Raw genomic sequence first — 22,825 nt, 5'->3', positions numbered from 1 at the left:
GTGCGCTCCTCAGCCAGGACTGATGCCAACAGGCATCACAAAGGCTAAAAGCTAAATAAACAACAGGCCAGTTGCTATGTTACACGACTGTTTTAGAGATGCCTTAAAAAAAGTAATCCTCTTCAGTAATTTGGAACAAAGTAAAAATAAATAAATAAAAAATAATTCATAAATAAAATTAGTAAAAGAAGAGTACAGCCATGTGTTTATATGGTCTTTATTTGTTTCTGTGAATTCTCCAATTACTCTTTCACATTAATGGTAATTATTATTACTTTCACCACTAATGATTATTAATGGCCAAAACAAGGGAGATAATATATGGGAATTCAATAATCTGTAACAGCATTTGCATTATCATTCAGTCCAAATCTAGAACAGGGGTGTCAAACTCCAGTCCTGGAGGGGTGCAGTGCCTGCAAGCATTTGCGATTCCTTTCAATCAACAACCCACTAAGGCCTTGAGAACAAGGTCTGGACTCTAGCCAATGAATGACTTGCATTAATCACTTGCGCTGAAACGCACCGAAAACCAGCAGACACTGGTTGGAGTTTGACACCCCTGATCTAGAGGATACCGAGTGCTCCCTTTTACTCATACCACCATGGCTACAATCACGCTTCATTCATTAAACCACAATGACTTTGGCTGTCTTCAGACTTTCTAAAGAAACAAAACACACAGAAATGCTACTACTGTCGAGAGGACAATGAAGAAAACTTGATGGCAATGATTCCCATTCATGTCAGTACCCTTTGTCTCCTTGCAGAAGGCAGTCGGTGTTCTTTTAATAGGACACTTGCTGTCCAGCCTAGTTGAGGCTTTCCCAGTCACACACAGCAGTTTCAATCAACAAGTCCCCGGACACACAGTGCCTTCTGTTGGGCTGAGACAGAGCTGCAGGAATTGTGGAGCAGTGAGACTGAACTCAAGGATTTACAGTCTAATCCATAGTGTTCTTGGGTTTGCCATAATATGGATGAGACACCTCAACTGTCTTAGCCCCCTGTATTACAATATGGCTTTTCAAAAATGGCATACACCTCATACATCACTCATTATTATACATTATTTTCATGAGTGGTATAATAATAGACTTTAGGCTTTCATTAATTTGAAGATAACTATTCAACAAATTATCACATAGGACAGCAAGAAAAGAAAAAAGATTTCTAAATGAAAATAACCGTTTATCACAAGATGAATGAGGCAAGTGAAAGAGGTTTTGCAGTTTAATTATTGTTACGCCCGTTTTATTACATTTTAGTAAGTGCTAGTAGCTATTAGCGATAGAGCGTATTGGTGACAAACAACAGGAATGGATCAACCACACTGTGAGTTCACAGAGCTCAGGCGTGAGATGATTGTCAACAGAAAAAAGGCGACGTGAATCGGCAACAAAATGGCAACTCCAATTTAGTTCTCAAAGGAGAAAAATAAGTGGAAGAGCTACCCAGATAGATCTACAGACATACAGTATAGCTTTGAATGAATATCCAGTGCAATTACAATTACAAGATTAATTTATCTACCATTGTTACTATTATTTTATTATTATTTTACTACTGCTTTATTGTATATTTATTAATGTAAATAATTCATCTTATTACTTTACACATAAACATACCCATCCCACTGTTGGTGGAAACATATATTTTGAGATATCTAAAGCAATTTAAACTTCAAGTAATAGCTAGCCTTATAAAGTGAATTATAGTGCAATCAAGGAATCAAACCAAACAATTCAATAAAAAAACATTTTTGATAAGGTTTTGAAAAGTGACATTTGATGATGGCAGCTTTTTCTTTTACCTTTTCATTTATGTCAGAAATTTTTGGAGTGATTTCGGCCCAGCATGGCTTCAACCCAGATGGCTTCATAATTAATTCAACATGGAAACGGAAATATAATTTAAGTTAAAGTGAAGGGACGTCAAAATAATTTTTTAGCGTTACATCTACATTTATGTTCACACAAAGTGTGACAATAAAAAAGGCAAACACTGGCCACTTGGTGCTTGACAGCCTTATAACTCACTAAAATAATAATTTATAACTGTTTCTTTCACTCCTTCCTTCCTTCCTGATCAATAGGAAGAAAAATAAAGGCTGACATTCGGTCATCAATAATATGCACCAACATAGGTGCGTGCGCTTACCTACTCAAAATGCTTTGCCTATATGTATTTTCTGACATCATGGATTTTGTCTGGCTCACAAATGGACTATTGACTGCTGGAGACGCAACAGATTATGAATATGATCGACAAGCTGAAAAACCAACGACCAAGGTGGAGTGACAGTGTTCCGTATCCTCAGTGACCCCAAGACTCAAAAAAGTGCAGTCAATCAGTCAGTACTATCACAACAACAGAAACAACATTCATTAATTGTCACCCGGTTGCTTTGGCTACATAATTCTCAGCCTGAAATTACATATACACACACTCGCACGCTCACAGGGATAGGCTGAACATGAAACACTTTCACTGTAAGTGAACTGGCACAGACCAACAACTAGAAAGACAGACCTGTATCGCTGTACATTAGTAAATGCTTTGATTGGAGTGAACCACTTCCTGGTCTCCATGCAGACCTGGAGGAGGGAGGGGCTGGCAGGAGGGTGCAGTCCAGGACATATGAGAGATGGGTTAAAGGTCAACAGGGCCTGGGGTCAGGAAGGGCATATGTAGAGAGCACAGGATCACTATCAGACAGACATGAATTTGGTGCCCTTCCTCCTTTCAAGTAGAGAAGTGGAATGATTTGGTGATGAAGAGCGGTGGGCTGTGGGTTGAGGGTTGGTGTGTGGATTCAGATCTGCGCCCCCCTGCCTCCGGTGCCCGCCGGGTAGTGCCAGGTGCTGCCGCCCCGGCGGAGAGAGTGCAGGGCCACGGTGCAGCAGCCGCGCAGCAGAGAGCCGATGTTGTAGACGGGCTGGCCCTCCCTGCGGGGAGCCCGGCACAGCCAGGCCATGGCCGGCACCACGGGCATGGCCACCGCCAGCAGGTCCACCAGGAAGTGTCGGCTCCAGTAGCTCCGCTGGGGGGGCTCCGCGGTGGAGGCGGAGCCTTCGCCTGTCTCTGCGCCGCCCGCTGCCCCTTCTTCGTCCTCATCCTCCACTTCCTCCTCCTCCTCCTCCACCTCCACCTCCACCACCGTCACTCCGCCCTGCCCGGATGGCGGCGTCACGCTCCTGGGCTGGCAGGTTTGGGGCGGCGCCTCCTCGTCCTCTAGGGGGGGCAGCTCTATGCAGGTGCAGGAGAAGGAGGAGGGCAGTGGGGGCGGCGCAGGGTCCGCGGCAGTGGTGGTCGCCATGGTGATGGTGTCAAAGTCCTCCCCCTCCTCGGAGATCCAGGTGGAGGTGGGGCTGCAGGCCTGGGACCTGAAGGCCTTCTCGTTGATGGGGTCCAGGTCGGGGTTGTACGCCGGGCCACAGTCCGTCTGGATGGCTTGCTCCCTGAGGTGGTGGAGGAAGAGGTGGTGGTGGGAGAGGCAGGGGTGGCTGCTGCTGCTGCTGCTGCTGCTACACCTCCGGGGCATGACCTTCTCCACGGTGCACAGCTTCTCGTAGGTGGAGGAGTGCGGCATGCGGGAGTAGGTGCTGAGTAAGGAGGCCGTCTCCTCGGACAGGAAGGCGGCCTCCAGGAGCAGGTCGGCCCGGCTGTCCCCGCAGATGCAGCCGCTGTCCTGGGTCTCCTCCCCCCCCGACAGGCTGGGGAAGTCGGGCGCGTTCCCATTCTTATCGGCCAGCGCCTGGTCGCTCAGCTTGGTGTAGGTGGAGCTGCGGGTCACCGAGCGGGCCGGGGAGCCATCGCAGGACCCCGGCAGGCCGTGCCCCGCCCCCGCCCCCGCCCTGGCCCCGCCCCCCGCCGCCTCGTCCTCCTTGCCCGAGTCGTTCTGCGCCAGCTCCATGCTGCACAGCAGCGACTCCAGCTTCAGGTTCTGCACGCTGATGTCCTGGAAGTACTTCTGCACCGTGCCCGTGTCCGTGTCGCTCAGGTTGGTCCGCACCACGTCGATCACCTGCTTCAGCTGGTGGATCTCCTTCCGCGCCTCCTTCAGGGCCAGCTGCGCCTCCACCCGGTGACACTCCTCCTCGATCCAGTCCTCCTGCATGCGGGAGAGCTGCGTCCTCAGCTCGTCGATCTCAGTGTCTCTGAAAGAGGCAGAGAGAGAGAGAGGTACAGCAGTCAGGCTATCACCAAAGTACTGGATACCAACAATTTAATTCACTATGAGTAAGTAGATCTAATAATTGCTGCTAAATAATTTTATCAGATTTTATTTGTTCATAGTGGGTAAAAAGTGATTTCCATTCAAATTTAAAATCCAATTCTTGGTATTGAAAGGTTGTGATTTGGGTAGAATATATAGCAATCAAGAGTATTTTCAAAAGGATTCGAGACAAACACGTTTATCCCACTTCATCGCAGCAGGGAGAGGGCGCTGCTGGTTACCTGTTCTGCAGCCTGTCGATGGTCTCCTTCAGCCGGGCCCGCAGGTGGCGGATGCACACTTCCTTCTGCTGCAGGGGTGTCAGGTACTGCTCGGGAGGGGGGGGCCGGATGCCATGGTTATCAGTACAGGACGTGTACTTCGTGTGACGCCTGGGGAGGTGGGGGTGGGGGGGTGGGGTGGTGGGGTGGAGGGGAGCATGACAAACAGCAGAATAAAGGGTAGGGGAGAGTAAAAATGTAAAAGGTAGGTAGATACCTGACACACTCTATTTTTATCATGGCTTGCTCCTTGAGCCAGTGAATGGAGCAGAAATTATTTTACTTGAATGTACCAGACTGCCCCTTCTTTGGGGTGAGTCTTTGCTGGGATTGGAGTCTTATTTTGGGGCTGGCTGTGTCCTAACCAGGTGGGGGTGGGTTTTACCTGGGACCTGCATGTTACCTTGTTGTGGGGCGGGTCCTACCTGGCTATAGGACTCCCATCACTGCCCTTGCAGGACCCAGAGTTGCTGCTGCTGCTGAGACAGGAGTTGCCATAGGGATCCCTGGAACTGACTGGGGCAGGTGTCCGTCTGGGGCAAACATGGCACAAACAGCCTTGCTGGATCAATCCAACACAGCCAACAGATGGCAACAGCAAATAGATCCCAACTGTTAACATTCAACAGATTCCCACAATGTATGTTCAAAATACATTCAGTTGAAGACAGACATCACACCATAGCGGTCAGTAAAAATAAATGGAAAACATGGGTGCGGATATGTTCGACAAAATAATAATAATGTAATGTTCCATTCAGACAAAAATGAAAACAAACAAAATTGCACGGCACTTCTAGGCTACTAAAAAAAGAAATAAAACTACAATCAATGGCAAAGCAAAATGTCTGGAATGAAGACGGCATTCCTTGGAGCTACGGGTGAGCCTGTGTGTGGTTCTGGATGTCTGACAGGATGACGGGAGTGGTCGAGTGGGAGATGCTAACCGCTTGTGGCGCTCCGGCGTTTGTGGGGTGAGAAATCCACGACTTGGGCGCATTGAAACCATAAAGCCTGTCTCCATGGGAATGTAGTCTAGCTCTATGAACCTGCAATAGTCAAAACTGACCAGAGATAAGAGGCCATTACAGACACATGGGGGATGACAGCTGATGGTCAGCACTGGAGTACGCCCGAGGAGTGCAACAAATCCAAGCAGACTAAATGTTTTACATCAAAGTACAAAAAAGGTGCACTCCATTTAGTAAAACTTCAACTGCCAAGTGGGAAAATGGCAGTTACACTACTCTCAGATCATTTGAATAAAGGAACTGCAAAAAGTTGTGGAAAAATAGATTATTGTATGACTTCTTAATGACTTGATAGTACCTTAGACAGGGTGTTATTTTTGTATGGAAGAGTTAGTTAAGGATATGAAAACTGGAACAAAAGAAGACCAAAAGAAGGATTCATTATTAACTGATCTGTTTGCAAACACCTGGAGTTATTAAACCAGTTCCTATTATGAGAGACCAAGCGACTTACTAACTTTTCCTGTGATTTCTGAAATTTATTTAAGTCTGTTTTCTGTGCTTCTGAGTAACAAACAGGTTTAGTTGGTAATGGTTTTATGTGTGCATCTAATCCGATCAGCAAACAAAATGTATACAATTAGAGATGGCAGATTGGTCTGGGTTTGCTCCTCTCTCAATCATGTACTGTAACAGAGGAAAAACAAACACTAAACACTAACTAAAATATAAAAGTAAAAGTGAAATACATTGTCTGAACTCTTAAAAGTGGGAACAAAATAACACTACTAAGTTCATTAGTGAGGAGGTAGAATGGGGGGTCACATCAGTGATGGGCAGCCCTAGTCCTCCATAACCCCTCCAAAGCCCTGAGCATGTGACTCCAGTGAACCAAATGAAACCTTTTGTGAGGGAGGACTAGAGCGTTACCAATCACTGGGCTCCGGCATCAGAGTAGTTAAGGGTTCCAAAGTGGAAGAACCAGTCAACATCACAGCCAAATCTTAGGAGAGATGAGGGTTGGATGGAGAAGGCAGATGGTGTAGGTCAAGAAAGCAACAGAAGAAGGCAGAAGAAAACAGCAAAAACAAGCCTATAGAGCCAGGAAATAAAATGAACATGTCATTCATTCAGGAGGCAGGCAGACGGGTGGCGAGCACTGGCACTATACAAGCACTGCCCATGGTGTGCCTTCCAGGTAGACTCTCTTGTGCTTGGCCACACTGGAGTGCATGGAGGTGGGGGGGGGGGGGGGTGTTGGGCTCCAGTGAGACAGGGAGGGACTGGGAGACAGTGGTTCTGCATGTAATATGTGATAAAGCCAGGCTCTTGAACCCTGATCCTGGAGGGATGCAATCCAGCATGAACCTCATGCCTAATATGGTCATAGCTGGGTTTTTGAAATATGAATATGAATACTTCACTGCATTCATATTTACAGTTTACAGTTTCTGTTTGAGATGAGGAATTTCTGCATAAGAAAAAGCCCAAATTCTCCAAAGTATTAATACGAGGGAAAGTGGTTGGTAAGACCAGGCAGATGCCGAGTAGGTGGACTTGCAAGGTTGACTGACATATTTACTGATTATGTCCAAGCTGACATGTTTTGTGCATTTCAGAAAAGCACCATTCAGCCTTTGAAAGGCTAACCCTCAAATGAAAACCACTGGATAAACCAGCCCTCTGGGACCACGTGAGCTTGAGTGAGCGGGCAGGAAAACTACAGCCCAGGTGTCCCTGTTTTATCCGGAAACACTCAGAGACTCAGGTGAGTGTGGGGGCTGGATTTTAGTGTACAGTATGGTGTCTTCTGCTGCTTCACTTTTGTGCATGTGCACATGTTCTTCTGTACATGCATGAGTGTGTACGTTTATATGAGCGTATGCGAAGGTGAAACTGCCTACTGCCAAGTGCACGTTTGCTGTGAGACAGTAACAGAATGTCTCTCACGCTGGAGGGGAGGGGATTGGCGACATTTGCTGCAGGCGGCGTTTCGGCTGCAGAGCCTTCAGGGGGTTGAATCTGGAGAGAGAAACAAGAGAGAGGGCAAGTGCTGGGCTCAAGCACAGATGCCACTTTGGCTCCAAGCGCCACGTACTGATGCTACTTCTAATGGAGATCTACATTAGTACTACAAAAGAAAGTAGTATCAGTTAAATATTCTCAGAAAACTAGAGATGAATGCATAGTACTGTGGTCTACTCAAAAATGTTGATGATCATTGCCGTTTATTTTAACTGTTAGGGGTGGCTGGTTGAATGGACATAATAATATTGTAAATAATCCTGCTCAGTGATTTTCAAAACAGGGGTCCAAGATCCTTTGCTGTTGTCCTTGATGCAATCCATGGAAATAAAGTATTAATGCAGTACAGTTAAACAAAGACATTTAAAATGGTTGTCAAGTGAGGATATGCTATCATAATTAGGACAAATTTGACAAATGTTGCGTGATATGTAAGTCCACTGTTTACTTACAAATGAATAAGTAACAATGTTACAATAAGCTACAATAACACTAATGCACAAATTCTGTCGAGAGGGATGGCTCTGCTCCGAGTTTCTATTACTACTCATAGTGCACAGAGAGGTGGGATGTTTCAATTTCGGTGAAAATTGCTTTCCCTGTCGAGAAGCTTGTCCTACAGTTTTCAGATGTGTCCGATGTGAAAGCCGAAATGACTGGTAGCTTTGCTCTCTGCAGGCTGCTGTTGAAACAATTCTTGCTTTCCCCACTTGGCTGTTTGAGTGAGTTCAGCAATCGCTCAGTAAAATCAATGCTGGGGTAAATCATGGACAGACCAAAAGAACTGACGCAGGCACCCGTGCAGTGAGCCAGAGCCCCTGGCAGGTGAAACAGTGCACCTTGCAAATTAAGAGCTTCGAAACAGAACCTTCCAGAATCTGAGGGCCTGCTGTGGGACAGTGTGACACTGTTTTATTAGCATTAGCAGCGGAAGCAGTAAAAGTGAAAGGAAGAACTCTGGCTGAGGGTAGGGCATATGGTTTTGGTTCTATAGGGGCAAAATGAGAAGCAAAGGGTTTGGCACAGAGTCAGGCTGCTTTGGGACAGCAGAAAACAGGGCAGCGAGAAAGGAATGCTGTGTTAGGGGGAAGGATGGAGGGTGTACAGGCAGAAAAGGGGAAGGAGGGAAGGTACCTGCGTGATCCTGCAGATCTGCGGTTGGCAGGGGAAGACATGGGGGCAGATAGCCTCTCTCACACACAGCCTGGCTGTAAGTCTTCTACGGTGGCGTGCCTAGGAACACCACACTGACACAGACAGACAGACAGACAGACCCAGTTAGCAAAATGATCAAAGTGAGAATTAAATTGAACAGACAGAAGCTCACACTGTTTCAAAAGCATACATTAACAAACAAGAGAACCCACCGTAATCCACCCATTCACACCCAAAGCGCTGATTCTAAGTGAACCAAAAGTGTTTAGGTCTCATGGCTCCTGATTGTACGATCAACGCTGCCCCTACTCTGGCTCTGTGGTGCCATCTAGAGGATTAAAAAAATTAATGGGATCTTCTGCCTCTAGACGCTTGACTTTATGGCCTTGGCAAGCACTACGAGAACGTCACCACCGTGCTGACATACTGGCAGGGCACAGCACTGGCACCAGGCCGACGAGATGCGGGCGGCTGCTCAGACAGGGCCCTGATAATAATGACTTGACTCTTTACCTCACACAGGGCATCAAGCTGCTTTGCGGCTAATGAATTGCACAAAGCAACTAGCGCTTGTTTTTGAGGTTTCACAAAAATAGATTATTTGATCAGACGTTTTTAGGTGGACTGCAAGTGTACCAGAGAGAGATAACTAGGGACGCCAAATCGCTGAGGACACACTGTACATCTGACAAAGTATGTGAGAAAGAACAAAACAAAATGAGAGGAAAGAAAGATCACTGTGTGGTGGAGGAGGGGATTAATAACTGTGGGGGGGGGGGGGGGTGGGGTAGCTCTGCTCTCAAATCCGCTCTGAAAGTGTCTTCCCACAGAGCCTCCATCCACCACCCCTGGCTTGTCAGTTAATCTGCGCATGAGGCAAATGCTGGGGGTTTTCAGTCAGCTGACTACCCTTCAGTATACAGTGCAGGAGAAAAGGTACAAAGACTCAGTGACATAGAGTACAAGAGCCCAGAACATATAAGTAGTGGAGCTGTGTAGTGAGTACAGCTGGTTAGTAAGTACAGTGGAGAGTGCCCTGAGCAATGGCATCATAGGGAAGAGTAGAGTACTGAGGCCTAGGTACAGGGGGTGGAGCAGGTGTGGTGCAGGAGGAGTAGTAGGGGATGTCTCAGCAGGAAGAGTTGGCACAGCTGTTTCCTCCCTAATTCCCTATTCTTCAGCTTTAGTTCACCACCCCCCAGGACTCACAGTACAGCCTGTCCATTGGAAAGAGTCTGCTCTGTTATGTAATGGGACAGCGACAGACTTCATTACACACACCGACACACACACAAGCAAGCGGTACCGTGCACTCTGCAGCCTGGTCCTGTATTTTGGAGCTTGCTGAACTCATTTCATTTATTGTGTATCACTTCTTGCTTTTCTGGATGAGAGGACAGTGCTAAGCCAACAGAGGGAAATTAAACTGAAATGAATTAAATCCTTTAGACTGCCCAGTTTAAAGCTAATCTGCTGACGAAGCCCCGTTCAGCGCTGGGGAAATACAGCTGGCTGCAGTGCCGGTTGGTGAGTCAGGCGAGACAGAGAATTTACTTTTGTATAATTGCTCTGAACATTTTGGATTTTATTCATCTATTGGGATAGTTCTGTTATAAGGCATTGAAATAATTCAGGCAAAGAAAAAAAACATTTGGTTCTCATTTCATTTCCGTTATTGTGAAACTCACTTCATGTTAGTCAGTCTCTGTAATGGTTAAGATTATTCACTGTGGCATGCACAAATATACTACAACAGACACACTTATGTAAACTGGGATCAGTTTATATACTCTGAAGCTCTACTCTGAGCTGAAGGTACACAGAGGCATACTCTTCAGCACATTAAAATTGATCTGGGTTTCCCAGCATGCATTGCATCAATTTGAGCACTGCAGTAATACAGGATGCTTAACATAAAATATGTTCTGTGTTTATTTCCAGCACCCTATGGTCTACCATAGCATTGTATTTGGGTGGGAAATTGCTGTTGTTAAAGTACACCAAGTACTGCAGCCAAATCCCTACAGGAATATCTAGGAGTGCAAATGGGCCAGTGAATGTATTAAGTTGAAAATCCTCAAATTCTGAATCCAGGGAAATCCAGAAGAGACAAACAGGAGAACATCCATATTTTCACAGTCTTCACTCTTACACACACTCCTAGTAAGCAGGAAAACAAATCCCTGCGACTATAATTTGGAAAACTACAGCAGAAAAGCTTTACTACCACACACAGTGTTGCTGGGTAGAAGATAACAGACAGAGGAAAGACAGAGCTATCAACACAGGCATGCCCTAGGTTAAGTGCCCATCAAGGGACAGTGCATTTTCAATCTACTTAAATTCACTTGTGTATTTTACACCAGAACTGGTAAGCATCCGTATCATGTAGTACATAAACGATGGGAGATATAAGAACAATGCATATCCTTAATGGAAAATGACAGAAAGGACACACACATGCAGACGTACACGAATCTTGTTCCTGCCACTGAAACACACTGCTTGAACTGTCGTACACTCAGATACAGTGCTGTCCCAGGCCTTCTGTACCTGTCCTCCATATTTTCTCTCCATTGCTCATCTGCAGTGATGCTGCAGCTCCCTCACCGTTCACCCTCTTCCACACATCCCCACGAAAGGTCACCTTGAATAATCCCTCCCAGAGATCCAGGGCTTCCTTATTAAACAGCCGCCCAGTTATGCCAGTGTGGGTGTGCGACTGATGTGAGCGTGTCTGTGTGCGTGTACGTATGCGTGCGATTTGTGTATGTGTTGTCATATGTACAATCCCATAAACATGCCTACTGTGTGCGTGCATGTGCATTATATGTATACTGGACAAGTCTGTATGCATGACTCTTGTTGTGTGCACATGAGCTTGTACATACATGCACAACACTGTGTGTTTGTCTGTGAGTATGTAGGTGTGTGTGTCAGTCCCACTGGGGAGCAGGGAACTGCAGTAGAGGCACCTCACGACTTACTGCTTATAACAGCGATGAAGACTCACACAGCCACAGCCATTGAGCATGCAAAATCACTCTGTCACACATACCTGTACACACATTCATGCACTCACACACACTAAAACATACTGTATGCTTTTACAATAAATACTAATGTTATCTGTTGCCATGGTAAAATAATCCTTTCTCTGGTGTACAATGATGACATGAATAGAAAGATCTTCAATTCCTGCATCAATTCCTTTGATTCTACTAGAGGTTTGATTCTACTCCAGCAAGGCTCAGCAAACCTACAATTCAAAAACCATAAATAACTAAGGAAACTGAATTGAGTAAATTGCAGTCATAATAATACGTCAGATCCCCTCCCCTTTTCCCCACACAGCCAAGCTAAATAGTCTTACATTGAGTTAAATTATGAATGCTATTTTGCCCGGCTGATGACTCAGTCGTCTCTGGACATACTGCACAGTCAGCACACAAACGCCTCAGCACAGCACAGCACAGCACAGCCCTAAGGCTAATACAGCACCAACGCAATGCACAGCACAGCTTCAATACAAGTGATATTATGCCACCCGCACCCTCACAACAGACAGAACAGTTTCAGGCCTAGTATAGTGCTATTAAAACACCATCACAAACAGACAAAGAGCTTTCTAACAGTACCTAGCATAGCCCCACTTCCTCAAACACAATTATAGAACCTTAACAACTCATCACAGTGTGGCTTCAGCATGCTTAAAGCACAAAAATATATAGAAAATCAACAAAATGCACTGCTTCCTTTTAAATACAGTGGTATTATGCCGAGCCCAGCTTTAAGAAAACTGTCCCAAAACATCATACAGGACCCGGTGCTGCTATAGCATCTTCACAACACGCAGCCCAATACCCATACTGCACCATTGTAAGAACATGACTCCAATGTCATTACAGCATTTTCTTCAAAGAAAAATGTGTTTTTACTGAACTTCTGCCATGCTTATCCATGATTTTGATGTAGACCAATCTCTTTGTTTCTTTCGAATGCATTCATGTTGGGTCCAAGCCAGAAAGTCATACCTTGGCAAAGGTTATGCATCCAAGGTTCAACAGAATATGGATTCAAATTAAGTGCTAAATTTATTTAGGCAGACTTCCCCAGACCTGGAGGGTAGCCCACAGTACTGGTGGATAGTCAGGCTAGTTTGCTTCCTGTTATCTTCCCACTAACAGGTGCTACTGGACATATTCCAGTGTTCATTTTCATCAATGAAAATGAGTAGTTTTACGGTTCATTGATAATAAAAAAGGCATTCTTGTTCAGTCTTACTGTCTCAAACAGTATACTGAAAGGGGAATTCATGAATTGACTTTTTGAAGGTTTGACAAGTCATAGAAGAATGCAGCATTATTACAGCAACAAGAAATAAACCACTAATAACAGGGGCAACATTACTCCGAGGAATTCAGTGATCAGTCACTGAATGTTTATGCTGGATGTGTAAGCAGGTTTTTGCTTTCACAAATTGCCCTCTCTATTAGCTAAGTACCTGTATACAATAATGGCGGTTCTCTCATTAGACCACAGTACATTTCATATAGGGGCATAAGAACAATCTTCAGCTGTCATTCATGAGCTTAGGAAATTTTTGCCAAAAGTCAGATCACTCAAATGAAATGAAAGCACTAATTAACAGAAGCAGAAGTTGGTATGAAATCCAGAAGCAGATAGGGAGCCTCCTTTCCCACATAAACCTGCACTAGCAAACTAGGTGGGATGATTGTGGTAACTGCAGCAAGTAAAACATTTTTATTTTTTCAGAAACAATTATCAGAATCACACATCATATGATTTTGTGGATCTTCACCAATAACTGAAGACAGCTTGTTTCATTTTAGTGGAGCTGCTCAGTGGCCAACAATAGAGGATTGCGGTTGTACTAGGCCCAGGTGTGAATGTGTATGAGTGTGAAGCAGGGCGTTGCAAAAGAGCATCAATGCTCAGTGAACCTACCCTTGGTAAATAAGATGTGCAGGATATTATAATTACATTTTTGTTCAAGGTTTGGATTTAGGAGTTTTCTGTTGCCCGGTACTTAGTATTTATGGCTGTTGATGGGAAGGTTGGGTTACTTTAGAGTTTCAGTTGAGAGTTATAATGTTTCATTATCACTTTGTATTTCTTTTGTTTCTGTTGCATTTAAATTGTAAGGCTAATTCTCCAGCAAGGCCTGGCATACTGCTCTTTCACTTTCACAGGGGTAACCTGTGAAAAAGGAATAATTAGGCCTAATAGAAGACTGGGCTGCTTTCATACTGTATTTGTCCATACAACAATACAAGCATACATATTCAACAAGCCAATTTTATACCAAAGTGTTCAGTTTTATCATAATTACAGATTAATCTATTCACAGCATATTTGGAAAGAGGGTACCCGATTATGTCTGTAATAATTAACTATGCATGCACGGGATGTCAAAAAGTGGAAGCAGGGGTATATACTCCAAGGTTGTACCACACAGTGCAGTGGTGCTTGTCTGATTGCCTACCTGGCCTGTTAAACAGGGCCAAATATAACAAGGGTAAATCAGTGGCAGGGCTTGATCTGCAGCCTTCACTATCCACAGGGCAAAACAGAGATACAATTAGTCTACTAAGCTAAAGACCAAGGTCCTCAATCAAGGGAACAAGCAGCATTCTTATTAAAGATACATGAAGGGAACATTATATTTTGTAGCAGGTGTTCACTGCCTCTACACAAAATAGTAAACAGATTAAGATGAGGACAAAAGTGTTGTCTTGTACACAAACCTGTGAAACAGCAACCACTCCACAATTTTAGGCTATAAAGACTATAAATCAGAAGATTTGATGACTTAGTAATGAGAGGGCTGGTTGGACCACCACAGGTGTGTAAATGATTTAGGAATCAAACGTAAGGTGTACACGACTGGTACTATTCAGTTTCAGTGATCACAAATTACACTGGGATACATCTGTCAGTCTCAGTATTTACTCAATAGCACAGTATGGCATAAACACAGGACAGAAGACTCAGTAACGTAGCACACTGAAAATTCATCCTGTCAGTTCAGAGAGGTTACAGCAGAAGACAGTTATTGTGTGCAGTGCCACACAGGCCAGTGCTGTGAGACTGTCTACAACAGCACAAAGACAGCATGTCAGTTTAGATAGCATAGCATAGTACAGTACAGCACAGAACACATTGGTACACACATACCATTATACAATTATGGGCTTTCCAAATCGGGGGACACAAAGATCCAGAACTGAGATGTTTGTTTGGGCCCTAAGTTGGCACTACAACAGCAAGGTAAGATAATATGTTATTGGGCAGTAGAGGCCAAAGAAACGTCAGTTGGTTTTCAGTCTGGATATGTTTCTGACAGAGAATGCGGCTTCTTCCTTCGCAGTGAACTAGAAGGTTAATGATTAGAAATTATGACCCAGAACAAATTGATAGTCAATATGACTGAAACGATTGCTTTGTGTAAATGCCAGCTCTTTGCATGGAGTAATGTAATCACCATTGTCATCATGACAGTTATATATAAATGTTCTGTGTTAGTACCATTTACTCTCAATAAGAAACTGGAGGTATAATGAAAGTGATATGATAACATCCTGGGAATGACTTGAGGCAGGAAGAGGGATGAACTGTGATGTAAGACAGAAATATAGCAAGCTTTATAAATGAAGGATTATTCTCCATGGAAACAACCAGGCCTCTACTCTAAAGCAACAGACCTCTAGCAACAGAATTATTAACATGCAATTAGAAAATATTCTGAAGAAAAACACAGAGGTATTGTGTTTCAAGATCAACAGCCGGATTTAGAGCTTTGCTTGAGAAGGAGGTGGTTTAGGGTGTAAAATATTATCGCACATGAAACATCTCTGCTTTAGAGCCAAGATAGTCAGAACGAAGGGGCACGTGAACTTCGTTGTGCGCGTTGTAAACAGTGGGCCGTATGGAGGCATTTACGTTCAGAGGAATATCGAAAGAAAAGAGCAATCTCTTGGAAAGTACACTTAGTAACAATATACCACACATATGTTTAAATATTTACTCGATAATTGTGCTTTCCTTAATTACGTTCTTAAAAACAAGGTGCTAGCTAAATGCTACGGGTCGCAACTGTTTCACCGTGAAATATGCATACTGACATGCTTCAAAAGGCTAAAACGTAAATAATTCAGTAAGAGTGATCAATAAGAGTATCTACAACGTGATTTAAAAAACCAATTAACGATTACTGTCAGGGAGTAACAGTTGCCAAATCCTCATGCACTGTGTCACTTCTGTTTAAATGCATAACATATGCGTGATCTAAAACAAGACGTTTAGCAATGGCATTTGTATGTTGTGTCCTAAGAATGCTCACCTGGTGAACACAAACCACACACACTCACACACACGCGCGCGCACACGCATACGTCGGCACTGCATCACCACTGCAGCAGCAACTACTCAGCAAAAAAAATGCACTGCCCTGAAAACAAAGTCCAGAAAGAAAACGTATAATCGCATGTATCGCAATTGTGCAAAAAAGCTATATAGCATATAACGCTGTATGCTAGAATGCAATGCCCCTTGGATTCCTGATTGACTTCCATTCATGGCAGTCCTTGATGTGCCCTACATACACTGCAATTGTAGTTAGCTACGACAGCGAAGATGATGCATCCTTCACACATAGCAGTAAGTTTCACCCGGGGGTTTACCAGTGATTGCTAAACAGCAAGATTGTCATTTTACCTTTTTCCCCCTGCCGATATAGTTTAAGTTTCCATTTTCAAGCCGCCAGTTTCGTTCTGTTTATTCAGCGATGCTCGTCCCCGGTAAGGACTCCGCCAAAGCGGTGCACCTCTGCTTGCGTGGACGATGCGATTGGTTTATATTAATGCTAGAGTGACGACTGTTGGAGACCAGTGACAGGACACGGCGCATCAGTGGAGGGTGGGAAGCAGATGCGTAATGCTACGTCGTTCCTTTTTAAAGAGATACATCTAGCTGACTGGGAACAACGGTATGATTAAAGCGATATTCATACGAACTCCTCACCGCTATTATGTAACAAAAACCAAACCTGAACAGAAAAGAGGATAATCGGTCACATTTATATAGACTTTACAGACTGATAGTCACTGGTCCCATTTGCTTCAGATAATTGGATTTGGAATACTTTGGCGTAATGAAGGAGCAATCAAAATGTTTTATTATTCATTCATTCATTCATTCATTTACTTATTTGACCAAATTCAGCATAGATACATTTTCCTTCCTTTAATTTCTAACCTATAGCCATGGCTAAGTGTCATCATATAATTCAAAGTGTAGGGTACATGCTCATGATATTTAGGATTTTTATTAATCGTAGTTTCGCAAGCGACATTTCTCTTTAGGGTAACTCTACTGTAGTTCAACTACTATCATTGTGAAGCAATTGGGGGTTTGTATAACTACACTTTCAGAGCTGTTTCCCCAACACTGCAAATACAACTGGGGATTCCAAACTGACAGAGAAGGAAACAGCAGATTAAAGAGAAGCCTTTTTGATTATACAAGAAAACCTTTTATTCTTCTTTTCAGATATGCTGTCACCATCTAGTGGTCAAAATGAAAAATAAAAATAAAATAAAAATAAATTCTGGAATGAGCATGAACAAACAAGGAAGAGAATGAAAATAGTTTGTTAATGGAAAAACAAGGTGGAAAGTCATCCATTGCTGTACTGAAGCAGCTTGGAGTCCTAGAAAGATAGCCATATTTGTCAGCATCTTCCTTGCTGTGGGAAAGGCAGGAAAGATAGAGATCCATTCTTTTTCTTGTGTACTCTTCCCTGATCCTGAGCCTCTCACACCAATTATATTACATTGTATTGATGTAGCAGACACTCTTCATACAGAGTGACTTACAGATCACACTTGCCTACCGGGACTAATGTGAGTGAGGCGTTCCAATCATTTTATCACAGTTACATCTCATACATATTTACTAACTGACAAATACAAATAGAAATATTAAAGGAAAATCTGAATGAGTGTACTGCTAAACCTTGTTTTATTAGCAGTATACATTACCTTCCCTGGATGAACCTCGGGTTGCTTTAGGGATAGTAAGGAAAAATTGGTCCTAGTGTTGCTTATATGTCCCCAGTTTGGCATGTAACTTGCAGGTAACAGTATAGCAGATACCATTACATTAAAATGTTACAATCAGTTTATACAGTCCACTACATGTACAATTTATTTATGCAGTATAATTACTTATACTATTTTCTTAATGAATTAAGGACAAGCACTTTACTGAAGGATACAACTAGTAGTGCCTCAGTCAAATCTCCAGCTACATGACTAGTTCTCTTACCATTGCACTGTACTGCTGGAAAACACATGAAGAATGTTTAATCATTACACAATATACTTTTAGAAGTGTGTACACCTTCATTATATATATTATATTTTATATAATCAGTATCAAATATACTGAATGTTAAAGAATGTTAAAGCGTGTGTCATTTCACCTTACCTTGTATTAACTCTGAAATTGCACCTTCAGTTAAAATATAAATATAAATATTTATACAGATACATTTTTTAAAAACACAAAAAATATTTGCACTAATAAGGGACATGCATGGAACGAGCAAGTTTGCTGAGGAAACTCCTGCTGCGGTGTATTTATATTTCTCTGTTTCTCTATATAAATCTCTGTCCTCTGCTAAAAATTAAGATTTTTTAAATTGTATGATAAATAACAAGACAAAACAGACTGCTTCAGCCTCATTTTAAATATTGTTGCCATCTAGTGGTAGATGAAAGACCATATTCTTCAACAAAAAAATGACTCAGTTTAAAAAGATTAAAAAATATATATATATATATATATATATAGCAATGAATGGCTGCTTTTTTGCAGAACTGAATGTAATGTGTGGGTGGAAAACCTGCTGTGAATCACATTGTGTAGAGGAAAAAAAAGAACTTATTACCAAAAACTGCTATATGTTTTATGAAGTATGCATGAAAGAAAGCCCATTACATAAAACCCAGTTTACATACTGTAAAACAATATCCCTAACTGCTACTAAAGCTTAACCGAATTTACTGTGAACTTTTTATGTTTGGTGTTGGAATTATGGATGTGTCAGGAACCTCAAATTCATCATTTGTCATTGTGGACCCTTGGGAACTATTGGGGGAGGGACAGTCAGGAAATACTTGCTGCACTAAAGTATAATTAATATCAGATAAATACATTTTAAATGTTGGATACATGAGCTGTTTTAATTGTTGAGTCACTATTGTTCGGGCATCAAACGAGGGTGTAAATAGTTAAAACTGTGGGGTTCTGAAAATGTAAAATATTTCAATACTCCTCACTTTGCTGACAGATGTCAAAGGACACAATACTTATACTTTTAAAATACCTTATAAGCTTTAAAACCTTGTGGCTCCTGACGCTTATCAAGGTGAAATGAAGGAATTGATTTTGCCTTGTTTTAAAGGCACTTTTGTCATCAGTCACTTCACAGAAGGTAATGCAGGATTTATTCACGCAGGATTTATTTGTAAGATTTTGGTAACCGTATTACATGAATCTGGCAGACAGAGGCTTAGATGGAGAAGCAGGGACTGGATATTGTATTATTTCTCATATTATTAACTCTTATAATATTCTCTCTTCTGATTACCTTTTAACCTTTTAAGTCCATTAGAATGAATGTGCCTGTTATATATATATCTTGTTTTCTTGGTCTTGAATACCAGTGCAAGCCAACAGAGGATGCTGTGTTACCACCATATTATACAATTCTACTCCCTAATAGCCCAGGATGAAGTCTAGGCCATATTTAAATAATGATGAAATAGTAGGCCTACAGGTTACATGTTATGTGGCTGGGCTCCTGTGGAAGACCTTTCTTCGCTTGAATAGGGCTACTTCTGTCACCTGTCACTCCACACAGAGCTTAACAAGACCAGGTCAAAACCTAGTATGGCTGGACCTAACACACTTCATCCGGCCGACCAATGATGTAACGTCATAACTCGGCCGACCAATGGTGTAACTTCATCACTCAGTCACTCACTCACTCAGTCACAGACATTCGTGTTTGTAGGGCTGGCCCCACTGTTGTGGTCCAGCCAAAATGGTATTGAACAATGCTCCTTTACTGCCAGCAGATGGAGCCCAAGACATTTCCTCTTCACTTACTTAATCCTCTCCTAACCAGTTATGGAAAAGCTGCACACAATCCTGATATCTTATTATTGTGCTAAAGCTTCTGTAAAAATAGCCTCAGTTGCTTCCAAAATACAAAGTATTTGTGGAATAAAAAAAATAAAGAAAATAAAACCATAACATTGACCAAAGGAAGCCAGTATAATTGCTGTTTTTGTTACTAGTAGTGAGTAGCTTTTGTTTAATTACCAGTGATAGATACATGTCACTTCCTCTTCAACAGAATTGATCACAAGATTTGGCTGCAAGATGAAACCTCATGTTACCTGACCACAGGTAGCATAACACCTGCACATTTAATAATGAAGGCAATTAATTATAATTGCAGGTGTTACAATAATGGATACGGTGGTCCATAGAACTCATTAAAAAAATAAATGTCTTAATGGCCTCTTTTATTTGTTATCCTAGTATTCCAATTCCTTAATTATTTAATGATTTAATTATCAGGTTTAATTAAACGGAATTATGTTTTTATTGATAACTGAGCGCTAATTGAGGCATTAGTCTGAGACAGGAGAAAGAAGGCAGAAACAAAGAGGACAGACCATTAAGCCCATTTTGAATGATCAAAAAGAGAACAGACCATTAAGCCCATTTTGAACGATCAAAAAGAGAACAGACTGTTAAGCCCATTTTGCATAATCATTTGTCAATAATCTAGAGAGAATATATTACTGTTTCCAGGTTCTAAAGAATCACAAGGTCTCTTGTTCCCAAGGCAAGTTGTTCTATTATTCTTCTCTGTGTGAAACAAGTCTGTCTATTGTCAGAAATCTGACTTAATTTCCACCTGTATGTGTTGTACTGATACTTTTGGTCAAAATGGTTCTCTTTTCATAAATTCGTAGTTGAACAAGGATATCAGTCTATTTGATCAAAGAGGAGTGCTTTGGTTGTCGTCCCAGAAAATGTTTCTCACATAGGTTTTCACAGTGCCATGTATATCTATCCATTGGTATAGAAAGTTTCATATCCACATTTTTCAATAATTTTCTGTGATAAATACAACTTTATACACAAGCTTTTCCACTGGAGTTAATCAAACACTTGATTAATGGGCATAAGACAATTTCCATACCAGTTTGTAGCTTTTGCCAAATTAGAAAACTGTTGTCTCTTGCTGTGCTGTGAATGTAAGAACAGAAAATAAAACGAAACTAAAAAAAACATTAAAAATATGAATATCTGAGAATTACATTCCTGGAAGACCAGTATAAATGCTAATTTTTGCTTCCACCAATTACCCTGACTTATTTAAATAATTAAACACTGATGCTGGTTCACTCACAGATTAGCACACAGTAAATACTTTGTAGGGACACATAGCTATCAGCTGTCATTCATGAGCTTATAAATAAAATACCATATGATGTGGTCATTAAATAATTGAGAACATAAGTCAGTGTTAAACAGATAATGCTGTTCTTGCCCATTCTGGTCTACTGGTTACATAGCTGATTTGGAAAAACGCAGGAGTGCTTGAAAGACGTGACAGACGAGGAGGCTTCGTGAAACCAGGCAGATAGTGTTCCAGACAGCAGCGTTCAGGTTAAATAACTTGGGAATTGGATCATGTTGATGAGTTTCTGATACAATGTCTGGTTATGGAGAACCATGGAAGGACTGCGGCAGGTGGTTTGATTCATAGGCTGTAATGTACGACAGTGGTCAGAGTGAACTGCTCTACAAGTGTTTCAGAGTGCTTCAGAAATCCAAATGCGGTTCTCTGATAAACATCCTTGAGAATTGCTATTTGTATTTTCCTTGGTGACCATGATGGAAAGATGTTTTTGCAACAAGATCTCATGGTCTATTGTTGTGTTGGTTATTAAGGTATGATAGTAAGACCTTTTGTATTTTAGAATTTCAGTTCAGTCAGGAAAACTCATGTACAGTATTTAGATTAAATATTTAAATGAATATGTAAGTACATTTTTTGGTTTGGCACCAAAGGGATCAGCAGCACCGCAGAGGTCTGAGTGTTGGTTTAAAAAAGGTGTTCCATTGGTGATGTGCGCATGTGACTGGTAAGAGAAGAGTGTAGTGTGCATGTGATTGGTTGATTATGGAAATACGTGTGTATGTGATTGCTGAAGCCAACCATTGGTTGGCTGCAGCAGGAGTTTCCTGATCAAACTTGCTCGTTCCATGCATGTCTCTCATTAGTGTAAATATTTTTTGTGTTTTTAAAAAGTTAATCTGTATAAATATAAATATTTATATTTTAACTGTAGGTGCAATGAATACAAGGTAAGGTGAAATGATGCACACTTTAACATTCAGTATATTTGATACTGATTTTATGAAATATATATAATGAAGGTATACGCACTTCTAAAATGTATTGTGTAATGATTAAACATTTTTCATGTGCTTTCCAGTCTCCCTCATTAAGTACCAATTACAATAATCTCGACAATGGTTTAAGTAATCTTGGATTTCGACTACAAGACCACTACATTATATTTGAAAGGAGAACAGTTCTACTCTATCAGGTTAAGAATAAGCCAGTCAAGGTCACATACCTACATACCTACTAAGGTTTATGCAACTAGCCTATTAACCAACCGTATTTATTTGAAGCATATGAAATCAATTTATTATCACGCTTTGTTAACGGGGGATTGATATTTTCCCTCTTTTAATGGTGACTTCAAATGTTTAAACAGAAAGACATGGAATATATGGGATAAACTTTGACAGCAGTTTCATCAGATTTGCATTACTCCTGAAAGAACACAAGATATGAACAGGAAAGAAACAATTTCATTTTGAACTGTGATTTGAAACCTACTGGTGGAGCACTCTTAATGTTCTATTTCCTGTAGTGGTGGTGATTGCAGTGTAGTCACACAGAGGTGACATGATTGATCTTTCCTTCCTCTGTGCGTCTCCAGATATGGACAGAGTGAAGTGGCTCTACTAGATAACAGGCATGTGGAGAAAGC

General features: G+C 41.9%; 1 protein-coding gene across 4 annotated transcripts; it reads right to left on the bottom strand.

The window, feature by feature from the left end:
- Positions 1-201: 201 nt before the first annotated feature.
- Positions 202-16,555, bottom strand: snphb (syntaphilin b). 4 transcript variants are annotated; one of them, XM_064298121.1, is made up of 7 exons: positions 16,389-16,554; positions 8,631-8,743; positions 7,422-7,493; positions 5,448-5,564; positions 4,926-5,033; positions 4,462-4,611; positions 202-4,160 (listed from the first exon to the last, which is right to left on the bottom strand). In XM_064298121.1, the coding sequence occupies exons 2-7, from the start codon at positions 8,669-8,671 to the stop codon at positions 2,816-2,818; spliced, it is 1,833 nt and encodes a 610-aa protein (XP_064154191.1). In that variant the 5' UTR covers positions 8,672-8,743; positions 16,389-16,554; the 3' UTR covers positions 202-2,815. The 4 variants fall into 4 exon arrangements, with proteins under 4 accessions (XP_064154191.1, XP_064154192.1, XP_064154193.1 ...); XM_064298122.1 differs by lacking the exon at positions 7,422-7,493 and having other exon boundaries at positions 16,389-16,555; XM_064298123.1 differs by lacking the exon at positions 5,448-5,564.
- Positions 16,556-22,825: the final 6,270 nt, after the last annotated feature.

The sequence above is a fragment of the Anguilla rostrata genome, chromosome 11 (genome assembly GCF_018555375.3).
Source record: "Anguilla rostrata isolate EN2019 chromosome 11, ASM1855537v3, whole genome shotgun sequence".
NCBI lineage: Eukaryota > Metazoa > Chordata > Actinopteri > Anguilliformes > Anguillidae > Anguilla > Anguilla rostrata.
Note: the sequence above shows the minus strand (reverse complement) of the source record. Positions and strands in the feature narration are given on the sequence as shown.